At 34.3% G+C, this 24708-nt stretch overlaps 1 protein-coding gene across 1 annotated transcript; it reads left to right on the top strand.

Moving 5' to 3' along the window:
- The first annotated feature begins 283 nt into the window (after positions 1-283).
- Positions 284-24274, top strand: LOC140431581 (uncharacterized). The gene is made up of 3 exons (XM_072519476.1): positions 284-839; positions 19074-19221; positions 23827-24274. Exons 1-3 carry the CDS (start codon positions 422-424, stop codon positions 24185-24187), a joined length of 927 nt encoding a protein of 308 aa, XP_072375577.1. The 5' UTR covers positions 284-421; the 3' UTR covers positions 24188-24274.
- Positions 24275-24708: the final 434 nt, after the last annotated feature.

The following is a 24708-nucleotide window of genomic DNA, read 5'->3' as shown; positions in this document are numbered from 1 at the left end:
AACTGTGATGTAGCCATTATGCTAATTAAAAAAGTAAAATTACACAGTGTTCCGGTATTTCACTTTGTCAATTACAATAGAAATGTAATTTACCACAACTGTTAAATTGAAAATTTCATTTCTATGCTGATTAAAAATTTCCCTAAAAAAAAGAATGTGGTAAATTAATAACTAAAAACTACAAGGTTACACATATTTTTTATCTTTTTATCCACTTTAAAACTATCAAAACACGATATCAGTTTACGAGACAATCTGTATATAGTACAGGCGTACAAAGCGATAATAAGCGGGTATATTACTTAAATAAAAGCAATTGAATTATTTCACATTAAGTAATTGAGAGGAAGATAGTAAGATTATCAAACCACTTAAGCGTAGCAAGGTCATTAACAGTTACTTTTAGTTCCCTATAAGCACAATGGCAGAAGAAAATTTACGGGAATTTATAAGAGAAATATTTTCTAAAGACTATGAAGTAACCAAAGAATCTATAACATCGCTAACTAAACCTGGTGACAATTTTTTGAGTATTATGTTAAAAGTTGAAGTGATATTAAAAAAGCGTGACGATGGTTCCGAAAAAAAGTTGAATGCTGTAGCTAAATGTGTCAAAAACTCTAATGAATTCGTCAAACGTTTATTTCCTACTGCTTTCAAGAATGAAATAAGATTTTACAAAGAAATAGTTCCAACGCTACAAAATTTTCAGCAGGAGAGAGGGATAGAAGATATTCTTGATATGTTTCCTGAGTTCTATGGCGCTAGAATTAATAATAACGGAAGTGATGAAGTCGACGATACTGCAGTCATTCTGTTAGAGGATTTAAAATTCGATGGTAAGTTTGTGTTTATTTTAAATTTACTACTAATGCTGACTAATTCCAGCAGTGTGTTATCAGTTTACGTCATTTATAAAACATAATTTTATGTAGTGTATAGTTCGGGGGCTTGTCGACTATTTCGTTATACATGGAGGATTAAACAATATGACTGATATTAACTTTGCCATAGCTCACATCAACCGTTTATACATAAGAGGTCATTCCTATAGATTTTTTTTTAACATTTTTTTTAACACAAAACCACATCAACCGCGCAGGGTTATTAGTGGATTTAACAAATAGAAAAAATATTACTACAATTGAATATATTGATATCTTTTAAATAGGTTAAAACTGTTGAAATTTTTTTGGTGAGAACTGTTTTGAGATCATCATCTGTGAATCCGTGGGATCTTCTTTTTTCCATGAATTGAGGACAATCAAGCAGAATATGTTTAACTGTCAGTGGACTAGAGCTAATTACGGGGCAGTAACCCCGGAGGTCAGCCAACCCAATCAACAGTTTTGTCAGCATTTAATTTTTATATAAAAGAAATAGTATTGTAATTAAATTCAGTTATTTTCAATCAATAAAGCAGTGCAGTATAGTTGTAAAAGTTAATAAAGGGTCTTTTTTAAAAAGTACCTTCGTGAGTTTAAACCTTTAAGTGGCACAGTGCAGTAAGATAGTGGGAGAGTCTACAGAAGATCCTCGTCGTTCTTAAACGTTTACCCGCTACGAACCAACCAACTTCCAGGGAAAACTACGGCCGTTCAACCCCAGAAGTCAACGAAAATCCAGAGTTAAAGAGTAGAAATCAATTTAACTCTGAGATAGCGCGTAAAAGAAAGCGAAAGAAGAAAAGAAACCAGTTCCTTCGAAAAGAAATGCACCCAAGCATCATCATTTATCTGTAAGCAAATTTAAAATATTTTCTAATCATAATTTAATTGCTTCACAAACTTCATCTTTTAAAATTAGTAATTCTCTTTCAACTATTAGTGAATCGATTATCGAACCTGGTGCTGCTTCTATTTCGCAAAATAACTCAGCTTCTCAATTTAGTTTAAAAACCAACGTTAGTTCTTTAGATAATACTTTAAATAGCTTAGATATACCATCTATAATTATTACTCCCGCTAGTGAACTAAATACTATGGCCATGGCACCCGCTCCCGCTCTAGTTTTCGACATCAATAAAGATCTTTCCATCGTGCCTGATTACGATGGTAACCCTAATGAACTTCACAACTTCATTGAAGTTACTACAATGCTTCTTAATCATTTCTGGGATCACAATAATCCCGATAACTTCCAAAATCACATGATAACTCGAGGTGTAATGAATAAAATTAAAGGAAGAGCTCGAGAAATCATTTCCGTATATGGGTGTAAAGATTGGCCCACGATAAGGACCATACTAATTCAAAACTTTGCCGATCAACGTAATGAAAATTCGCTTACAAGAGACATGGTAAACTTAAGGCAAGGACCCAACGAAACTCCTCAACAGTTTCACGAGAAAGTAATGTCACTTTTAAACACAATTTCGAACCACATCGAACTACATACCGACAATGCAGATGTAAAGAGGAGCAAAAAGGAATTCTTTCAACAACAGGCCCTAACTACGTTCTTAGCAGGATTACGAGAACCAATGGGATCAACCATACGATCAATGAGGCCTACAAATCTTGCTTTCGCTCTTCAATTCATCCAAGAAGAAAACAATATTAGGTATTTGCAGAAAACAACCAATTTTTCATTGCCAAATAAGAATTCTACCCACACACAACCCCAGAGACAGCCGCAGTTCACAACACCACCACAATGGCAACAACCCATGCCCAGGCCACAGTTACATCAACCATTTTTCGGAAGTAATCCAGCACCGTCCCGACCAACATTTACCCCAAGATGGCCAATACAACCCGCTCGATTCCAACAACCAAGGCAACAATTCATGGCAAACACACAACCTCCAAGACCTAACCCATGGGCAAGCAGACCACCACAACAGTACAAACCAACACCGATGTCTATAAGTACACGCCAAACGGGACATAACAGAGGTTCAAGCTTCAGAAACTTTAGGCCGCAGCAACCGCAACCACACACCCTAAAGTTCACCGTAGAGGAGCTATTCAATATTGAACAACAAGACGAAAACGATAACGATGCCTACTATGGAGAACAGACATACTACTATCCAAATCAGGACGCATATTCAGATGACTACCACGTAGAAGATTACCAAAATGCCCAATACGAAGAAGAAGATGTAAATTTCCAAAACTCCAAGAGGAAAACGAAGAAACGTAATCGAACTCAATTCGTATTCAGATAAAAAAGAACTTCCATATATCGAAATTAAAAATCCTCCCCTTAAACTTCTTCTTGATACAGGGGCAACCAAATCATTTCTTAACCCCGAAATTGCATCCAAATTTTATAAAAATTTTATCAAACATGAACCGTTTGTAGTCCGTTCAATATTTCAAAACCATTCACAGGAATATTGTGCTGAAATTCCAATCTTCCCAGAATTTAACTCTAATATTAATTTAAAGGACTTCTACAAGGCTGTGCTACGTCCCCTACTCTGTTTAAAATATTCTTGGAAAAGACACTTAAACCATGGAGGAGAAAGTGCGAAGGAATGGGCATACCAGTAAGAGACGAATACCTATACACCTTAAGTTTTGCCGACGATCAAGTAGTCATCGCACAAGATGAAGAAGATCTCAGCTTTATGCTCAGAAAACTAGAAGAAGAATATAAAAACAACGGAATGGAAATAAACTTAGAGAAAACCGAATACCTAACAACAGAAAACAAGGATATGAGAAACCTAGAGATAGACGAGGGAAGACAAATAAATGGAACAGATAAATTCAAGTATTTAGGAACCATAATATCGAACCAGGGAACAACAGAAGAAGATATAAACAACAGACTGAGACAAACAAGAAACTGTATAAGACAACTAAACTCAGTGTTGTGGGATAAGAACATTACGATAAAGACAAAAAAGAGAATATATAACACCCTGACAAGAAGTATCCTGACATATGGGTCCGAAAACTGGACAATAAACAAGAGAAATAGAGGTAGAATAAGAGCAGTAGAAATGGAGTTCCTGAGGAGAAGCTGTAGACTTACAAAAAGAGACAGAATTGAAAACGCAGAGATTAAGTGGAGAATGGGAGCGCAATCAGACATAATCGACTATATAGAGGAGAAGAGACTATCCTGGTACGGCCACGTCAGAAGAGCGGACAGAGGACGCTGGATAAACAAAATCACAGAATGGAGCCCGATTGGAAGAAGAAAGAGAGGAAGACCCCGAAGGTCATTCAGAGATGAAATCGACGAGGCTATGGAGAAAAGAACCCTGCGAGATGGAGACTGGAATGACAGGGAAAATTGGAGAAAACGGTTGAGTGAAGGAAGACAGTGAAAACTGTGGAAATCCTTAGTAGTAGTAGTATTAATTTAAAATTCTACCTTTTTAAATTCCATAAAACATTTGATGGTCTTATCGGCCTCGATAACTTAAAACTTCTACAAGCAAATCTTAATTTCCCAGCATCCACACTAACTACAGCACACTCAGTTCTCCCTATCTTTTATTATGAAACCAACAAAACACAATTTTATACAATTCAATTGGAACCCAGAACAATCACACAAGTAAGACTTTCAGTAAAACAAACAAAAGGCACCATACTTATACCAAAACAAGAAATACAAGGGGCAACTCTAAGAGAAACTCTCAGTGAAGCCTGCAATCAGCTAGCCTGGACCGAAATGATCAACAATACTGATGAACCTATTCAAGTAGCACTCACCGATCCTGTTAGAAGCAATCCAATAGATCTTCATGAATATCACCTGTATACCTCGGACATCATTCCAATGGAAACAGAAACAAGAATAGATAGCGATCCTCTTATCAGAACAGATCATCTAAATCCAGAAGAAGAGATGCACATCGGACGTTTATGCAGAAAATTTGCAGATATATTCCATAATCCTGATGATACTTTAACATTTACAAATCAAATAAAACACCACATACGAACAACGGATGAAGTCCCAGTTTTCACAAAATCATATCGATATCCACACGTACATCGAGAAGAGGTTCAAAAACAGATCACATCAATGCTGGACCAAGGCATCATCAGACCAAGTCAATCACCCTGGTCATCTCCAATTTGGGTCGTACCAAAAAACCAGACGCCTCTGGAAAAATTAAATGGAGAATCGTAGTCGATTACAGAAAGATAAATGAGAAGACTATAGACGATAGATATCCCATTCCAAATATCACGGACATCCTTAATAAACTCGGACGCTGTCAATACTTTTCCACCCTCGATCTAGCCAGTGGATTTCACCAAATAGAAATGGCAAGGGAAGATATACAAAAAACAGCATTTAACGTGGAAAATGGCCATTATGAATACCTTAGAATGCCTTTTGGTTTAAAGAATGCACCCTCTACATTCCAGAGAATAATGAACAATGTGCTTAAAGGACTCATAGGAGAAATCTGCCTAGTATACATGGATGACATAATCGTATACTCAACCTCACTTCAGGAACACATGGTCATCCTTAAGAAAATCTTTGAAAGACTACGAGAAACTAGGTTCAAGATACAGATAGACAAATGCGAATTTTTAAAAAAAGAAGTTGAATTCTTGGGCCACGTCGTAACTCCTGAAGGAATAAAACCAAATCCAAGCAAAATTAAAGCCATCATAGACTATCCCATACCAAATACTACCAAGCAGATTAGAGGATTTCTAGGACTACTTGGATATTACAGAAAGTTCATTAAGGATTTCGCAAAAATAACAAAACCACTCACCTCATGTTTAAAGAAAGATGCCAAGATAGAACACACAGAACAATTCCTAAACTGTATCAAAATCTGCAAAAACCTGTTAACCAACGAACCACTTCTACAATATCCGGATTTTACGAAGCCTTTCAATCTCACCACAGATGCAAGCAACTTTGCTATAGGTGCTATCCTGTCACAGGGTCCTGTAGGACAAGACAAACCCATTGCAATCGTATGGGCTACTAAATATTTTCGACCTTATTTATTTGGAAGGAAGTTTAAAATTCTCTCCGATCATCGACCACTTCAATGGCTATTCTCTTTAAAAGATCCGAACTCGAAACTTGTTAGATGGAGACTAAAACTCGAAGAATTCGATTATGAAGTCATATACAAAAAAGGAAAATCCAATACGAACGCTGATGCATTATCCCGTGTCGAAATCCACACTAAAGAAGTAAATACCATTGACGAACACGTAGAAGAAATAATCAGTCTATTATCCAGAAAAGAAGATGACAACATATCTATGATCAACCATCCAAACTCAGTATGTGATCCAGATGAAGAAGATCCTATGGTTAACTTAGACGAAATTATCAAAGAAAAACAAACATCCGGCCTAACTGCAGAAGAAATGAAAGTAATAGACGAACTTCTACAAGAAGAAAACCAAAAGATTGACAGTCAGCCAACAAAATCGCTATACCAACAAGACAACAACACAGATGGTACCCAACATTCTACAGAGGAAAACCCAATACTCGGAATTCCAATCAGCGAAAGACCATTGAACTGTTACAACAACCAAATCATATTCAAATTGGTAAATTACAATCCTGCAAAACCTATAACAGAACAGTGCTTCCTAACAAAGAAAAGAATGCACGTCCAACTAGATAAAAACGACCTGAAAAACGATATTTTTAATTTCTTCAAGAACTACGTCGATACAAAAAAGAAATATGCCATCCTATTCGAAACTGATGAACTCTACCAGTCTGTCTGCAACATACTTCGAGAAACATTCAAGAATTCTGCATTTGATCTTGTAAAATGTAACAATTTACTTGAAGATATAAGCAGTCCAGAAAGACAGAAAACCATCGTACAAGACTATCACCAAGGAAAGACAAATCATAGAGGAATTAATGAAACAGAAATTCAAATCAGAAAACATTATTACTGGCCAACGTTGAAAAAGGATATAGAAGATTATATTAATCTCTACGATACTTGTCAAACAAACAAATACGACAGAAATCCAGAAAAACCGAAGTTTATGTTAACTCCAACACCAACGAAACCACTGGAAATTGTTCACATAGAACTCTGAGATAAGCGCGTATTTCAAGCAGCAGGACAAAAATTCCTTACCATCATCGACGCATTTTCAAAATACGGTCAAGCGTACCCAATAGAAGGATCAAACGCGATTAACATCTTAAACGCATTCCTGCTATTCATCACCCACCATTGGACTACCACATATGATAATTTCTGATAGTGGAACTGAATTTAAAAATGGACTTGTTCAAGAATTCGTGGACACTACACAAGATCTTAATCCACTACACAACACCTGATAACCCGCAATCCAATGGAATGATCGAACGCTTTCACTCCACAATCATCGAGCATCTCTCGAATATTAAAAGAAAAAAGAAAACACTTAACATAAAAGACAGATGCTATACGCCATTATGGCATACAACAATTCTATTCACTCAGCTACCAAACAGAAGCCCATCAACGTCCTTAATGGGTCACATAGATGCTCAAGATCCATTCGATAATTGACATTAATAGAACACTGATAATAATTACACACAGGAGCACAGATTGAAAACAAAAGAGATGTATAAAGAAATAAATAAAAAATTGCAAGAGAGCAAACAGAAAAAACATTGAAAAGATAAACGAAAAACGACACTCTCCGATAACATATAAACCCAGCACGAAAATATACACTCGAAAAACAGTAACACGAAACAAACTGCTCCCAGATTTTCACCTAAAATAGTCCAAAACAACAATCCTGTTACTGTTGATACCCAAGATACTACGGCCGCATAAGAAAAATATTAAACATCAACCACCACTAAAACTAACCGCAAAAATACTTTACAGATGTATCTCAGTAACAGCCAAGAAGTGAAAATCCAGGACCTTCGAGACAATCCAGGGATCCTCCCAGTTAAGCTTGGAGAAGCCAGAATCCAAACCAGCACCCATGATTTCATCCACTATTTCCCAATTGGAACCAATAGCACAGGAAATCGAAACATTGGCATACCAATATCAAACTACAACTACAGCTATAGAAAATGGACTAAGTCAGCCGTACTTCGACAGTCTACCAGGAACTTCGACAAAACAATGCAGTATCTTCTTAAAAACAGCCCAAGAGAAACTCGACTCAGTTTATCCAGCAACCAGAAATAAAAGAGGTCTTATCAATGGATTAGGAAATATTATAAAATCCATCTCAGGAAACTTAGATCAAGAAGACGCAGAAAGATACGATGCAGCAATTCAGTCACTTGAACTCAATCAACAAAATAATATTCAACAACATTAATAACCAATTAAGCCTTAATAAGAAAAATAATGAACAACTACTAACGAGACAGTGACACTACTAACCCACAATCAAGAGATAATAGCCGCAGAAACCAACAAAATCCGAACAGACTTAAACCAATTCGTCTTTGATTTCAACCATTACATGCAAGTTCGAAACGTTTTAGACCAGATGAATTTAGCCTTACAAACCATATCCAAATATTAGGTGACCTACAGACAGCAATCACATTCGCAAAAATCAAAACTCTTCATAATGGACTTATAAAACCAGACGAAATAAGATGGACCATCCAGAAAATGCTAGAACATCATCCAGCTTCTCAGCTACCATACCTCGAAGAAGAAGACCTGATGAGATAATACGAGATAGTAGAAGTAGATGGTTACTACTCCAACCACTCTCTGGTCTTTATCTTACATTTTCCCATTCTTTATTCCAAAGTATTCACATATTTTCATCTATATTCACTTCCAACCATAAATAACACAATAATTATTCCACCTGGACCATATTTAGCTTCTACACTCAGAACGTTTTTCAATACATGGACCTACCATGCAGAAAGAGTGAACCAAAGAAATTCATTTGTCAGAGAAGTTCCCGCAAGAAATACAGAAACTGACGACTGCATCAATCAAATCCTAAAATTATCCAATGATGCGCCCAATGTCAAAACGTGCCGATCACAATAGCACAACAATTATCCAAAAAGTATCGGAAGCTCACTATATTGCTGTTTTCTCAAAAGCTACTAAATCTCCACCCACTGTTCTACTTCCAAAATTGAAGTACTCATAGAAACATTTCTAATAGAACTACCCCCAGGATGTGAGCTCAGAACCAACAACGAAGTTTACATCAACTCCAAAAGCGACAATAAAAGACAGAACCGTTAACCCTGCCAAAAATAAAAATTAGTCTTCAAGGGGAAAATCCAACAGTAAAGCCTCTAAAATTAGATAGAATCCAGTTAGATGAACTACATAAACTCTCAACGGAAGAAGAAAGACTCCAACCCGTGTCTTTAAAAACAATGGACCATTACCATCTATGGACAACCACCAATATATATCCTGGCAACAGCCCTTATCATTATTTTTGGTTTACAAATTACGAGAGATATGAAAAAAGAAGACAACCGAAGAAGAAGATACAGCCGATCCAGAATCCATACCTTCAGTTTTGTTCATACCCTCACAAAACTTCCCAAGGGGATGGAGAAATTACGGTGCAGTAACCCCGGAGGTCAGCAAACCCCAATCAACAGTTTTGTCAGCATTTAATTTTTTATATAAAAGAAATAGTATTGTAATTAAATTCAGTTATTTTCAATCAATAAAGCAGTGCAGTATAGTTGTAAAAGTTAATAAAGGGTCTTTTTTAAAAGTACCCTTCGTGAGTTTAAACCTTTAAGTAGCTGCCTGGAGCAGATAGGTAGTGGTTCTTTTGTTATTAAGTATTAGTAGTTAATTCTTAGATGGTTAATAATAACTTGGTTTTTTCTGGTTGAAGGAGTCTCCAGGATAGCATTTATTTTTATGCAAATTACATTTTGATTTTGTATCTTATTTTTCCTAATGATTTTGCCATGCGTTAGTACGGTGGACTTTAACCAGGTTCTTTAGATCGGTGTACAGATATGTTTTCAATTTTGCAATATGGTTTGAGTTCATTCGACTTTTGTTTGCCAGTTAATCTGCTTTTTCATTTTTGTAAATACCCGTATGTGCAGGTACCCAAATAAAAGACGATTCCTTTTCCTAATGATCGGAATATTTCTAGTTCGTTTTTTATAGTCTGTATAATAGGGTTGGTGGTATATATTTGCTTTAATTCTCAGTAATTCTTTTAATGAGTTCTGTTACGAGAATGCATTTTTTATCGAAATTGAAATTTCAGTAAACTTACTTTAGCCTTTAATTAAGCCTTGTTCCCATTGAAAATAGTAATTGCTTTAATTACATCCATAATACTATTAACCCGTCCCAAAGAAAAAAGTAGACAAAAAATAGTAAATCCAAATTTGTCTCAAACTGTAACAACATCAGTCTGATCTGATATTTAGACAATATAAAAGCCAACGATGAAAGCAACTCATATATTGAAGTTTTTTTCACTCTTTTCTGATAAAAAAGTAAATTAAGAGAAGTCTACATTTTACAATATTTATGCACTCGCAGAATAACCGTCACGATTTTGAAATGAATAACGTAGATTTAAAAAAAAATTATTAGCATATGTATATTATCTGGTTCACACTCTGCTTCAAGTTGATATGCATTGGTCAAAGGATGAGGATAAAGAAGTACACATTATAAAGAGAAGCATGAACCGACATAGATTTATATTAATAATTTATAATAGTGAAGAAACCGCTACATCAGTGTCTAACTTAGTACATGGACGTTAATCCAAAGTTGCTTTACCAGATGATAACCAGATTAGACAATAGTAGCCACATTACAAAAAGAGATGATAGTGCAAGAATGTAGGATGTGCAAAAGTAGTACTATTTACATATGTAAAAGGTGTAGAATGCATCTACACCCCGAGTGTTTTTTTTTAACCTAAAAACTGTACTGTTTTCCTTGAAAATGAGAAAAAAAATCTTTTTGGTTGTAAATAAGTCTTAATTTATGTGTTTTTAATGCAATCTAATAAATTAGTTGTCAGATTTCTCTTTGTTATATTGAGCGGCCGTTAATGGGTTAATACTATATAAAGAATAACTTGCATCAAATTTACTTTACTTATCTCAAAACTATTTTAAAGTAATAATAAAGTCTATAAAATATATTCCCAAGAAATAGAACACACTACGCCTATGCATATTCATATATAAAATTTGGAACGAATTAACTAAAATATCATATTTCTCTCATTCCCATTCTTTCTAAGAACGTAAATATATATAGGACCAGCAAAATATTGATAAGTTTACCGATCTTTCAAACTACTCAATGCACTTGTCCCACTATACACTAGTGAATCGCACCAATTTATATTGTTACGGGCAAATTTTATGAAACTTACCTTACTTTTTCACTTATTTACATGGGCGAAGCATTACACAATAAAAATGACCGCAGGTAAGAATTGACTGCTGACATTTTACATGGTTGCCGCTACCGTTTAGTTCAATTTGTAGATTAGACACCTTTAATTGAAAATTATCCGACTATAGTTCTATATTTTTTTCGTTTTCCTATTGGTTTTCAGTACATAATTTTGCTAGTTGCTTTGTTGTCTTCTAACCTCTGGATATATGCCAGCCAGACAGCCATGCCAAAACTCTGACTTTCTTTAAATGGTATAATATCATTTAATTTATTCAGTTTATGAATCTCGTTATTTATTCTTATTTTGCGTGCTGCATGTACATCGTCGATTTGTTTTAGGGTTTTTCTACTATTTTTCTCTCAAATATCCTATCTAGATTATCGATTTTTCTACAATTTATTTCTTTTAACGCAATCAAAAGCTTGTTTGAAGTCTATATACAAGAAGAAAAAATATCAAAAATAATATGCGGAAAAAACTTAATAGATTATACAGAGAATTATAACGCAGAAAATGAAATGACGGGAAATGAAAATGATACTTAAAGAAGCTGCAAAAGAAATTATTAGGAAAATTAAGAGAAACAGGAAAATGGAATTGCATGATGTGGAATCTTGATATTTAGTTAAGAATAGAGGAAAACTAAACTCAAACCACGATAAAAAATACTTGGATATTTACAATCAGTAGAGAATATGGCAAATAGAGCAAAAGAAACAATGGTTGAAAAAAAAGAAATCGTAAATCAAACAATGTACATGGTATTATGTTAAACAAATCGAAACATATGCTCAAATAGTCCCTAACGAGCCAAAACAAGTAGTAGAGAATGACCCCAGTTCGATATCAAAACATGCTACGCATACTAATAGAACGCATGAACATGCAAGAAGAATTCGATAAAAAAATTCTACAAAGATTAAATAGTATAGAAACTAGCCAAATATAAAATGGCGGGAAAGTTAAGAATATTACATTGGAACGCAAATGGCCTCTTGCAACATATGCAGGAGATACTGTTTACCTTAAACAACCAAAAAATCGATATATGTTTATTATCAGAGACACATTTTACAAAAAACATACATTAAACTGAGAGGATATTAAATACATCAAGCTCTTCACCCTAGAAACACAGCTAGCGGAGAAGCAGCAGTAGTAGTGAAAAATAATCTAATTCACTTTGAAAGAAATATAGAGAAAATATAGAGACTGCAGCCATCCAGGTAGCTAATATACATGGTAAAACAAAAAAAATTGATGTAATAATAGCAGTTCCACCAAAACATAATCTAAAAAAAGAAAATTAATTTGAAGAAAAATTTATCATTGGTGGATACTTTAATGCTAAAAACACTGGGGTACAAGTTTAATCAATTCAAAGGGTAGAGAATGGCACTCAACTGGAAAACTCACATATTAGCCCACTTATACAAATAAAACATCCGACTTAATTGACTTTTTCATTTTAAGGAAAGTTGCAACAAATTTTATAAGAATAGATGAAGCTTAGGGTCCCACTTCTTACCACTCTTTAATACTACTAACAATCAGTGAGCATATTATACTAAAAGAAAATAACCCTACCCTAACCATTAATAGAACGGCCTGGGCTAGCTTTAGACAGGAGTTAAGTGACATAATTGAGCTAAATGTACCAATCAAAACTAATAAACAATTTGATGAAGAAGCAAAGAAACTAACCATAAATATACAACTAGCAGCATGGAGCAACACCAAACAAAGTATAAGAAAAACTAAACGTCAAAATTTTCCCAAAGAAATTCGAGAACTGGGGCAAAGAAAATGAAAAGCAAGGAAAACGTGGCAAAAACAGAACTGCAGAAAAAAAAAATGTATAAAATAACCCATTCCAATAGTTAAAAGGGAGATATATATTTAATCAAACACGAATCAATAAATCAATACCTAAACGATCTGACCAATGACCAAACCACTGATTACTCTTTATGAAAGTGTACAAAAAGAATAAATAGACCAACGTAACAGATTCCGCCGTTAAAAAGAAAATGGAACATAGGCATGGACAACAAAAAGCAAATCTGTATTCCAAAGTCACGAAATGGAAAATAATGATCAAGCTGAAATCCCTATCCTCTACCCCTAAAGAAATAACCAAAACAATATAAATCCCATAAAAGGCTCCGGAATTTGACTTAATAACAGGAAAAATAGTGCAACAACTACCTAGGAAGGCCATGGTTAAACCCACAAACCTTTTTAGAAAATATTAGTTTAATCCTAATAAGGTTTAAAAAATTGTTACCAGATAACAGCACAATATTATTTTTTATTTATATTATAACATCTGCATACCTTTTTGTTTATAACTTTTTCAAATAATGTTTTTTCAATCGATGGTTTAATGTATATTTTATTAATAGTTTTTATCACTGGAATCCATGACTAACTACTGGATCAGCGACAATTACCGAATGATAACGGTAGCACTATACACGTTGGTCGTGATATTATAACTAAACGATTTTGTGGTCGACAACACATAAGTTGTTCCGTATTCGCCACATTTATCCAAAGCTGATTTATTGCAATGTGGAATTTCACAATTAACCCTTTCGCTACTAAATATTATTAGACAGAGAAAAATTTTTTTTTGGTGGAATTTTATTTAAATAAGTATAAATAAAGGGGATTATACAAAAAAACAAATAAAATCCCCCACCAGATGTAAAAATTTTGTTGTACACGTTTGTGTACATTAGTACCAAACAGTAGTTAGGCTAAATGGTAAAAATGTGTATTTTTTATGTAAAAGCTTTAAAAATAAACCGAAACAAGTAATAATTATTTGTTTTATATTTAGCTTATATCTAAGATTAAAATACATGAAAATTTATGAATCGCAAAATAAATCTAACACAAATACAAAGTCATTTCGAGTGGAAGGTCAAAAAGCAGTTCCTCTCCTTTCCTAGACACAAATAAACATTACACTTGCGGCACCGGAAATGTGAACGCCCTTTACAGTTGTTTTGTTTGCAGCACTTAATCCCTTTCTCCACTGTGAATAGGCAAATGATCTAACTCTGAGATAGCGCGTCTGTGTCAATGGGACGAGTTTCAAATCTACACCTTTTAGTGTTGTTTGAATTTGTTTCTAAAGTTACTTCTTGTAAACTTGGTCGACCCCTTTTCTTGTCTTTACCACACATTGTACCAGCAAGTACCAAGGAATTTCCAACATCCATTCGAAAATGTAAAAGATCGAGAATTTTCTTGCTGTCAACACCTAGTCTTTTACAGTCTTCTTTATATTCCAACCAACTGTTGCAGATTGCCATATCTATTAAGAATTATAACGCTTGATTACCTCTGGTCTTTCAACATCTACAAATGTTTTTTTTTTATTTTGTCCCATCTTTTAACGATATCTTTATCTCCAATACCAACAAAGTTACATGCCATATTGACTATTCTGTTATCAAACCATTTGACTAAAATAACGTCACCGTCTTTACTACAGAACCGTTCCATGTAACCCCTGGGTTTCTTGGAAAATTCTTTTTCACTGAGAAAAGGTGGTTTTCGAAATCTATTCAGTCTGGCAGTTCTGGCACCATAAATGTTATTCTGTTTTAGATACTGCAATAACGCATAGGATGAAAAAAATTGTCAAAGTATAAATTGTGTATAAAGTGTTTGAATTATTTTACTAAGATGAATTATAACTGCAGCACCATGTCCAAATTTGTTTTGTTGAGTTTGGTCAATTTTGGTTTTTTTTTTCCCTGATACAAAATAAAATCATATATCAGTCCACCTTTCTCCACACAGTAGAAACAGTTTTATTCCCCATGGATTAGGCTTACCTTTTATATATTGTTTCACCGATAATTTTCCCTTGAAGGGGCATATCTGTTCGTCGACACATAACTTCTCCTCATGTTCTAATTCTCGGCATCTTTTCAAAACGGCATCAAAAAATTGGTCGAACTTAATAAAAAAAACATCTGTATTATCTGGATCTTTTTCTAAGTTATTTACTATGTGTAAATATGTCCTGAGTTTATAGAATCTGTTTCTGGACATACTGTTTATAAAAAGTGCTCATACCTATAGCATTATCCCAATATAAATGCATTCTAGGCAGTTTCAAACATCCCATTATGATGTGTAAACCTATACGGATCTCAATTTCTTTTGAATTCGTATGTGCAAAATTAAAATCGTTACATTGCTGGGCATACAGATTTGTTTTTCTCTGCAACATTTTCGAATAAAGCTCCCAGGATATATGTTGAGAAATATTCAATAGGCAACTTAACTTCTGTATCGTTATGTTCATCTTGAAGTTTGGTCCAATTTTGCATTGCTAGTGGGGCTGTTTGTCTTTCTGTCCATTGAATTTGGTTTTTATTCGTTAAATACGCAAAAGTATTTTCATCATTTCTGTTGATAGTATCTTCTCCTATTACACCTACGTCGTCGAATATTTCATCTTCTCGAAGCTCATCTTCATTATTGTCATCTTGTAGATCCATTGCAGAAACTATGTCTTCAATGCGACTTTCCACATTTTCTGCTTCTTCTAATAGATCTTCATCATCAGCTTCACCTTCGGACAAATCGAAGAGATCCGAAAAGTCCCCGTTGTCTAATTTCTGCTTCAAATTTTTCACATATTTGTCAACTCTCACGTCTCGCATAAAAAATCGATGCTTTTGAGTTTCTTAAGCCTGCAAAGAAAAATTCTGTAATAACTTTTGCCTGTAATCAACATACATTTGATTCGAATCCAAAATAGCCTCTGAATATAGTTGTGCACGATTGTGTACACAAACAACTAACTGAAATTTACCTTCCAGTACAATTGTACACGATCGTGTACATAATGTTTTATACAGTTTTTTCAAAAACCTTTACCACATAACGATGAGTCTACTATCAAGAAATATTCCGTAAACACTCATAAAAACCATGCAGTATAATAAAACAGCAACAACGTAACTGTATAAAAAATAAAAAAATATATAAATGAAAGGTACTCACCTGATCCACAACTTCTGTTGGTCGCCATGTTGGTTGGTAATGATTATTTAAACCGATTTTTTCATAGACGGAGCCAGTGGCTTCAAATTATATTAAAAGAAGTGTACCTGATTATGTACAAATGGTTTTTGCGGAATACATATAGAAGTTCTCTTATTTCTTAAGGTTTGAAATCCATGTACACGATTGTGTACACCAGTAGCGAAAGGGTTAAGTTAAATCTTTCGAAACTGCAAATATGTAATAAATGGTAGCGATGTGGCGTCTTTGGCGTTCCGATACCAACGATGAAATTACGCACTACTAATTTGGTCGGCATGTGAGCTACAATAAGACTATTTTTGGTCTAATTTCATTTTGAAAATCATCGATTATAGTCTCAAAATGTACCAAGAATCTGGTATAGATAATAGCAGAAAAAGTTTTGATAAATACTTTAAGTAATGTAATTGCCATGTAGTTCTGAAATTATCTTCTAATTCTAATTAACTTGTCTAGTTATTATTTTCATTTCTTCTCCCTCCTTTTGTGGCGTATGTTTCTCTGTGTATCCGTTGACGTTTTTCTTGCAGAACGTTTTTGGTATTCTTATTTTTTTTTTCTTGTAAATATAAGTCAACTCATTGATCTTTTTTATGCATGTGAAAATCTATTGTAAATCTATTGAAATATTGGAGGCTCTTTTATCTTTTTTTTTCTCATAACCATTTCTCTTTATTCTCGTCTATTTTTCCGCTAAACAATTTTATCTGAGTCTTTGTATCGTTTGGAGTTATTTTTGTTTCCCTCTTCTGCCCAAAAGCTATAATGTTTCGTCCGTGGTTCCTACTTCTTTCGTAAGCTTATATATAGCGTCCGCTAAGTTGATTTAGTATGTTTCAATATCATTGATAGTGGCTGTTAGTGCGACAGTATTAATAATCTTACCTACTATATAGTTTGATCTATATCTAATCTTTTTTTAGTTTATTTCTGGATTACAATAATTGTTAGTGGCACTCATAATTATTAATCTACAAGTGAAATTATATACCAGTACCCTAATTCGTTCAGTTTCTAATTCGTATAATCTATCAGAAAAAAATTCAGGCCGCGTAATCGTTTTTTTTTTTTACTAAATGTGCATCCCCTTTAATCTAGATAGTTTGGTACCAGTACTATAATCAGTATTTATAACATGCCTTCTTTTTAGTTGATATATACGAGGCGTGTTTTTTTAAAAAAGACGTGCAAAGATATGGCAATAATTTTATTTTTACATGAAAAGCCTGTACCTTAATCTACTTTTCTACATAATTTCCGTGAATATTGAGGCACTTGTCATAACGTGGCACCAGTTTTTGAATACCCTTCTGATAAAATTCTGCCGCCCTGACTTGTTAACCACTGCATCACAAATGTTTTGACTTCGTTATCGTCTTGAAGACGCTGACCGCCCAGGTGTTTCTTCAAGTGCTGGAACAAATGGTAGTCGCTGGGCGCCAGATCAGGGCTGTATGGAGGATGATCTAAAGTTTCCCATTTAAATGATTTGATAAGGTCTTTGGTCTGATTAGCCACATGTGGACGGGGCATTGTCATGCAGCAAAACGATACCCTTACTCAACTTGCCACGTCTTTTGTTCTGGATTGCACGACGCAGATTTTTCAATGTCTCACAATAAGACGCTGCATTGATTGTCTCATTACGAGGCAGAAACTCCACTAGCAATACTCCTTTTTCTCTCCCAAAAAACTGTGCACATGATTTTCCGGGCAGAAATTGTTTGCCTAAACTCTTTTGGGTGATGATGAATATCGCCATTCCATGGATTGTTGTTTCGATTCTGGTGTGACGTAGGCCACCCACGTTTCGTCACCAGTAACAATTTGGTCTAAAAAAATCTTCACCTTCACTGTGGTACCGCTCGGTAACAATGCGATACAAAATACTACGAGAATACTGAAGAAAGCAGTCGGACAATGATGAAATTGTAAAGCGTCTATTTTCTCTCACCTTTTCGTCCACTTTTCTGCACCAAATTTTTATTAACGACCGAAGGACGCCCACTCCGTTCTTCATCATGCACATTTGTGCGGCCATCTTTAAATTCTCTCACCCATTTCGTTACCATTCCATCACTCATAATGTTTTGTCCGTAAACTTCAACGATCTCACGATGAAATATCGATCGGTTTTACGCCCTTTAGCACTAAGAAATCGTATAACAGCCCGTACTTCACAATCAGCGTGACTCACGATTGTTGGAGGCATCTTAAACACTGGAGTAAACAAGTATACAATGAAGAATCAGACTGTAATGGCGTCAGTGCGTAGACAAGAGATGTAGGTAACCAGCGCTCATGCGCGGAACCCCGACCGTAGCGCTGCGGCGGCGGAATCGCAAAACGGTACTTACTTAGAAAACATGCCTCGTATCTATCCCTTTTTTTTATTTTATTTCTGGATTAGAATTGTTAGTGGCACTCATATTTAATCTACAAGTGGAATACGTACCAGTACCCTAATTCATTCATTTCCTAATTCGTGTAACTTATCAGAAAAAAAAATCCAGGCCATATAATTGTTCCTTTTACGAAATGTGCATCCCTTTTACTCCAGATAGTCTGGTACCAGTATTACATGCCGTATTTATAAAATGCCAAATAACTGATTTTTTGCTTGGGTTTATAACAGGTTTAATTTGATTTAATTTATATTTTTTTTATTTGTAGGTTACATAAATGTTGATCGACACGAAGGTTTTCAACTTACCAGAAGCAAAAATTATCTTAAAAGATATATGCAGACTACATGCCACCGCCTTGGGCTTAAAAATTTACTCAGACTGACTTATTTGAGGAAAAAAATTCGAAAAAAATTGTAAAAAGGGCCATTCCACCACCAAAACCATCAGATAAAGAAAAGTATAGACAGTCGTTGGAAGTATTCTTTAGTATTTTGGAAGATTACGAAGAATGCAGACCGTATATTTCTAATCTTAAAAGTAAATTTGACAAAATGAGGAGAGCAATCAATGACTTTTTTGATAAACCAGCGAGAGAGCCATTTGCTACGTTAGTACATTGCGATCTTTGGGTTAATAATACCATGCAACTTTTTCGTAAGTAACTGAGATTATTTTATATTCCCTGATAATTTTGTTTCATTTTATCTTGTAGCATATTGTAAGGTACTTCTTCCTTTACTAGTCATAATTGTTTGGCCCATTTATTACAGAATATTTTTATTTTCCATTTCTTTATACTCGTGAGCTAAAGATCTGTTTTTTCTTGTTGTTGTTATAGTAGGAGGGAAAAGTCCCTTTTTTCGCCCGTCTGTACTTTTGTGACATGGATATCCAGCTTAGAGGAACCACCAACGATTCTTGAAGTTAAATATGCAGTTAAAAAACTAGCCAGAAACAAATCACCCAAAATAGATAATCTCTCAGCTGATCTATATAAATAACCTGACCGTGATACCATATTGGCATTACAGCAGCTTATAAAATAAATATGGAGACAGAAATCCTTTCCCAATAACTGGAATCTTGGAATACTTTGCACTATACACAAAAACGAAGATATTAACCACATAGGAATTACGCTTCTAAATGCAGCACAATCAATATTTTGTTAAATATTATGTAACCGTATGGCAGGATATGCAGAACGGATATTAGGAAAATACCAGGGCTGCTTTCAGAAGTCTTAAATCCATAATTTATCAGATTAAAACCCTGAAACAAATTTTGGAAAAAAAACACTGGAATATGTCATTGATACTTATCACATATTTATAGAATACAAAGCAGCCTACGACTCTGTGAATAGAAGAGAAATGTTTAAAGCAATAAATGCAATGAATGAGCTAGGAATACCATATCAGTTGGTAAATTTAACAAAACTGACTCTTGAAAAAGTTGAATGTTGAGTACGAATTCAGGGGATACTGTCTGAACCTTTTAAAACAAATAACGGACTGCGCCAGGAAGACCCTCTCGCCTGTATACTGTTCAATCTCGCTCTGAAAAAAGTAATACGTATGTCACAAATCACAACCATTGGTTCAATATTTAATAAACCAGTGCAAATTCTGGCCTATGCCGATGATATCAATATTTTTGGGAAAAACGGAAAACGCTGTACGAGAGGCGTAGGTAGCATCAAAAAAAATCAGCTTCAAAAATGGGTTTAATAATAAATACCAACAAAAACGAAGTATAAAAATAAGCAAACAACCACAGATCGTACGACCACTTGTTATAGAAAACGAGTTGTATACCTGCGAGCACTCCCTTAACACTGTAGACCTCAGAGATCAACCGCAGAATTTGCACGGTCAACAGATGCTATTTTGGGCTCAATCTTCTCCTTAAATGTACAATTATATCAAGAAATACAAAAATAAAACTATACAAAATAATAATACGCCCAGTTCTAACATATGGTTCAGAGACCTGAACTCTAACAAAAAAATAATATAAACATGTTAGGATGTTTCGAAAGAAAAGTACTAAGGAAAAATATATGGAGCAGTGAATGACAATGAAGTGTGCAGAAGGCGATACAACGACGAAGACAATAACTTCGAACTTTATAGAATATACCAGGAATCAGATGTCGTAAAACATATTAAGATAGGAGGTCTGAGGTGAAGAGAGCATGTAATGCGGATAGGCCAAAATGACCCAGCTAGAAAAACGCTTCTGATAGACACATTGTTCAGAGAAAAGAGGAAGACTCTGAACAAGGTTCCTTGATAACATCAATGAAGACATGAGAAATACGGGAATACGTGCTTAGCGGAGAAAGGCGATGGATAGGGACGACTGGAGAGAAATTCTTGAGGAGGCTAGGACCCCCGCTGGATTGTAAAGCCAAAATAATGATGATGATGATATCCAGCTATTATACCAACGTTTTGGGGTCCTACTAATTGGACGTCTTTAATTTGGTTTTTGTAATTAGATCTAAATTCATTCTTTTTACGTACTCCGTCCAACAGCGGCGTCTGGATCGTATCCATCTGACAACGTATTGCATTTTTAATTCTCTTAGAGCGTACTCCTTACGTATCCTATCATTTAATGTTATCCCCTTCATTATTTATAAAATAACATACACAGCCTTATCATTAACTAAATTTAAAATAAGTTTATTTAAAATCCTTTATAAAAGGTATATTATTTAAAATAACTTTTTGGTTAGGTACATCACAGAACGTTTTTGCACTAAAAAGCCCATGATTAGTGTTTTGTTACTCGGTGCACTTGAGTTAAGCCACTAAATACCTTGGTAAAAACCAGGGGTTTTTTGAACCAGGTATTTAGTGGCTTCACACATGTGCTCCTAGTAACAAACACTGATCATCGGCTTTTTAGTGTGACAACGATCTGTGATGTAACCCAAAAGGAATTTTAAATGATCTACCTTTTATAAAGAATTTTAAATAAACTTTTGTGACTAATGGTATACAGACAACTACATGAATTTACAAAAAACCGTTGTATTTTGGGTGATGCAATATTATTTAAAAACGGAAGCCATTGAGTTAACGTACTCTTTATGGTCTCCGTAACGTTAATGAACGTTAATGTGGTGACTAGTGGTTAGCTAGACTGGAGCACGACATTGGACTGTTGAATAGACTAATGCAAGAGAACTTGCCTTAATGTTGTTTGCATTTGCTCCCGAAGAAGTATGTGCAAGTTTGTAAATGATGTTTTTACTTTAGTTGCAGTTTTATGTAAGTTTGGTTGAAAGTTAGAGTGCTCTCTATTATTACAACGAGATATTTTGGGTTTGGGTTACCTATATTTTAGAATAACTACTTTGCTTTCCATTTTTAGTCTGTAGTTTACTTCGCGGCTATTTAAATGGAAAGCAGTAACTACTGTCTTTTTAGGATTGGCTTGAACACCCCAGTTTTTAAAATATATGCTAATAATGAGAGAGTGGTGATAGAAACCGACCTTTGGATTAAACCATGTAACGATAAGACTACCAAAGAGAATTGAAGTACTATTATAAAAAATAATACCTCAATCAACCATGGGAGCTTATCGTCTATGCTTCGCCTAGCTCAGTATGTCAAGTGTGAGTTTCGTCTTGTCTTAAACTTGGAATTAAACCTTGTAACCCCTAGCTGATAGCAAAATAAATCAAATTTTAACTAATAATATTATGAATCAACCCTGCCAATGTTTAACAATGAATTAGTGAGGATGATACTTATGGCATCGATGACTTCAATGGGCTGCTTGTGTGTCCTCCCAATCAGACGTTTAGGTCCTCCTGTGAGCTGCAGTTATAAGTACCATGTGAGTGACTCCCAATTAAATGGGTAGGTCCTACAATGGTCAATAAATTTTCATTATACGGCCAATAAACCGTGGAATATGGTTAATTCATTCGTCAATAATATGTGGATATGGTCAATAAAATCGTCAATAAACCCACCAATAAACTAAAATACAAGAAACAGCTCGTATTAGAGACACATCATAAAGGGTTTAATTTCCTTGCTATTTTACAAAATTACAATTAAACAAATAGCGGATGGCAAGGATAAAATGAAATATAATTACTGTTAAACTTAGTTAAATTTTTTTTACCTACATGCATATAATTAAAATAAAACGTGATTTCGAAAGAAGTGAGGTTACGAATATTGAAAATGCTGTTAAAAAATATAGAATAAAGATTACAATGAAAGTACTCACCCCAAGAGAATGTTGCAGACCATAAAATGAAGCTTATTATAATTTTTGCCTTCTTTTATTAATTTTAGAAACCAGCAAAAAACATATCCCAGTATGTCAGAAAAGCTGATTGACAGAAACTAGGAAGGGACTTCATGAAGTTAGCACAGATGTCATAGGATGTTCCTATATGATGGAATTAGCTTTTCTGTCAACATAAAATAGAATATTTAGTCTACCGGACAGAAAGAGAGAGGGTGAATATTTATTCTAAGGGACATAAAGAGAAGGAAAAGAAAGACAGAGGTCGCCTACTACTTTTTGAAGAAAAAAATAGTAAATGAGAATCTGAAGGCAAAGGAATTAATAAAGAAAATAAAATAAAATAATTATTTAAATATAAATTAACAAAGGTATGATGTTTATAACGTTACAACCATTCTGTAAACTGTTGAATTTACTAGTTTTTCTGTTAAAGCTATTTTGAAATAATCTGGCGCACTGAATTTTAATTTGCTAGATCATTAAATGATTGATATGGTAACTCTGCTCTAATTTAGGTAATAAGCCTTGTTTAATACCATGTCGTAAGCGCTAGTCAGATCAATGAAAACTACTATCGTTTTCATTTTCGTCTGGAAGCCATTTTTAATAAAGGTTTTTAAAGAAAGAACTTTAACTATGTTTTGTATTTAACTTATTTTTTTTAGAGAGTGGAAATATCAAGAAAAACAAGTTTGTTGACTTCCAACTGTATTATTATCAATCACCACTAACCTGACGTATTGTTTTTTCCTTTGGTCCAGTGTACATTTAAATGTGCTGAAACAAAACTTTGACGAACTTCTCATCTATTATCATACAGAATTTACAGACCAATTGAGAAGGTTAAATTGTAATACAAATTTATTTGATATCGACAAATTTTGGGAGGAGTTAGATGCTGTAGCTCCTAGTAATTTCATGGATATCATGTATATGACAATGTTTGTGGTTTTTGGTAAGAAGGATAGAGGTGATGAATTAGAGACTGATGAAATTGTGGGAGTTGTTAAAGAGGACGTTCCAAAGGCTGCAAGAGACAAAATTGCTTTTATGGTCTCTGAATATGGAAGACGAAAGTGGATAGAGAAGAGTGAATAAAAAACGTTTGTGAAAACTATAATAGATTTAAATATTTGTAAATAAAAAAAATAAATTATTAAATTTAATTAGTAGTACTCCCTTAAACTGTGTTCAAAACATTTAGTTACATAAACTAAGCAGAAATCCTTAACGAATTTGTTTCTTGTACTCATACAGAGTAGATCCGAATAAAATGATAAAGACAGCAAAGATTTGATTTCACGTACAAAGCGTCTATGTATCTGTTGATACGTATTTCGACTTAATAGACATGTCGTGGAATGCAAATTTTAGATTCCCCATGTCTCTATTAACATCTTTATCAGCGTCTGTTATACCTTGCAATTTTAGAAGGTTCAGATTAAAAGCAGAAATCTGAATTTGTTTCGAAAACTATCTTACCGATTTTTCTATCAGATGTCGCTATTGCGTCCATAACGAAGCCATTTTATTGTTGCTTCTAATAAGACAGAAAAGATTTATTTTTCACGTTGAGAACGGCTATGAATAACTGTTCTGATGAGACTTATTAAGTCGAA

Source organism: Diabrotica undecimpunctata, unplaced genomic scaffold (assembly GCF_040954645.1).
Source record: "Diabrotica undecimpunctata isolate CICGRU unplaced genomic scaffold, icDiaUnde3 ctg00001390.1, whole genome shotgun sequence".
Taxonomy (NCBI): Eukaryota; Metazoa; Arthropoda; class Insecta; order Coleoptera; family Chrysomelidae; genus Diabrotica; species Diabrotica undecimpunctata.
The sequence above is the reverse complement of the archived record's forward strand: the minus strand, read 5'-3'. Positions and strand labels throughout refer to the sequence as shown.

What these genes read in the sequence shown, in the direction of transcription:
- LOC140431581 (XM_072519476.1), top strand. Translation starts at nt 422, where the DNA reads ATGGCAGAAGAAAATTTACGGGAATTTATAAGAGAAATATTTTCTAAA. An exon ending in AGAGGATTTAAAATTCGATG is followed by an intron (nt 840 to 19,073) that starts GTAAGTTTGTGT and finishes TTTTATTTGTAG; the next exon opens with GTTACATAAATGTTGATCGA. An exon ending in AAAAAAATTCGAAAAAAATT is followed by an intron (nt 19,222 to 23,826) that starts GTAAAAAGGGCC and finishes CACTAACCTGAC; the next exon opens with GTATTGTTTTTTCCTTTGGT.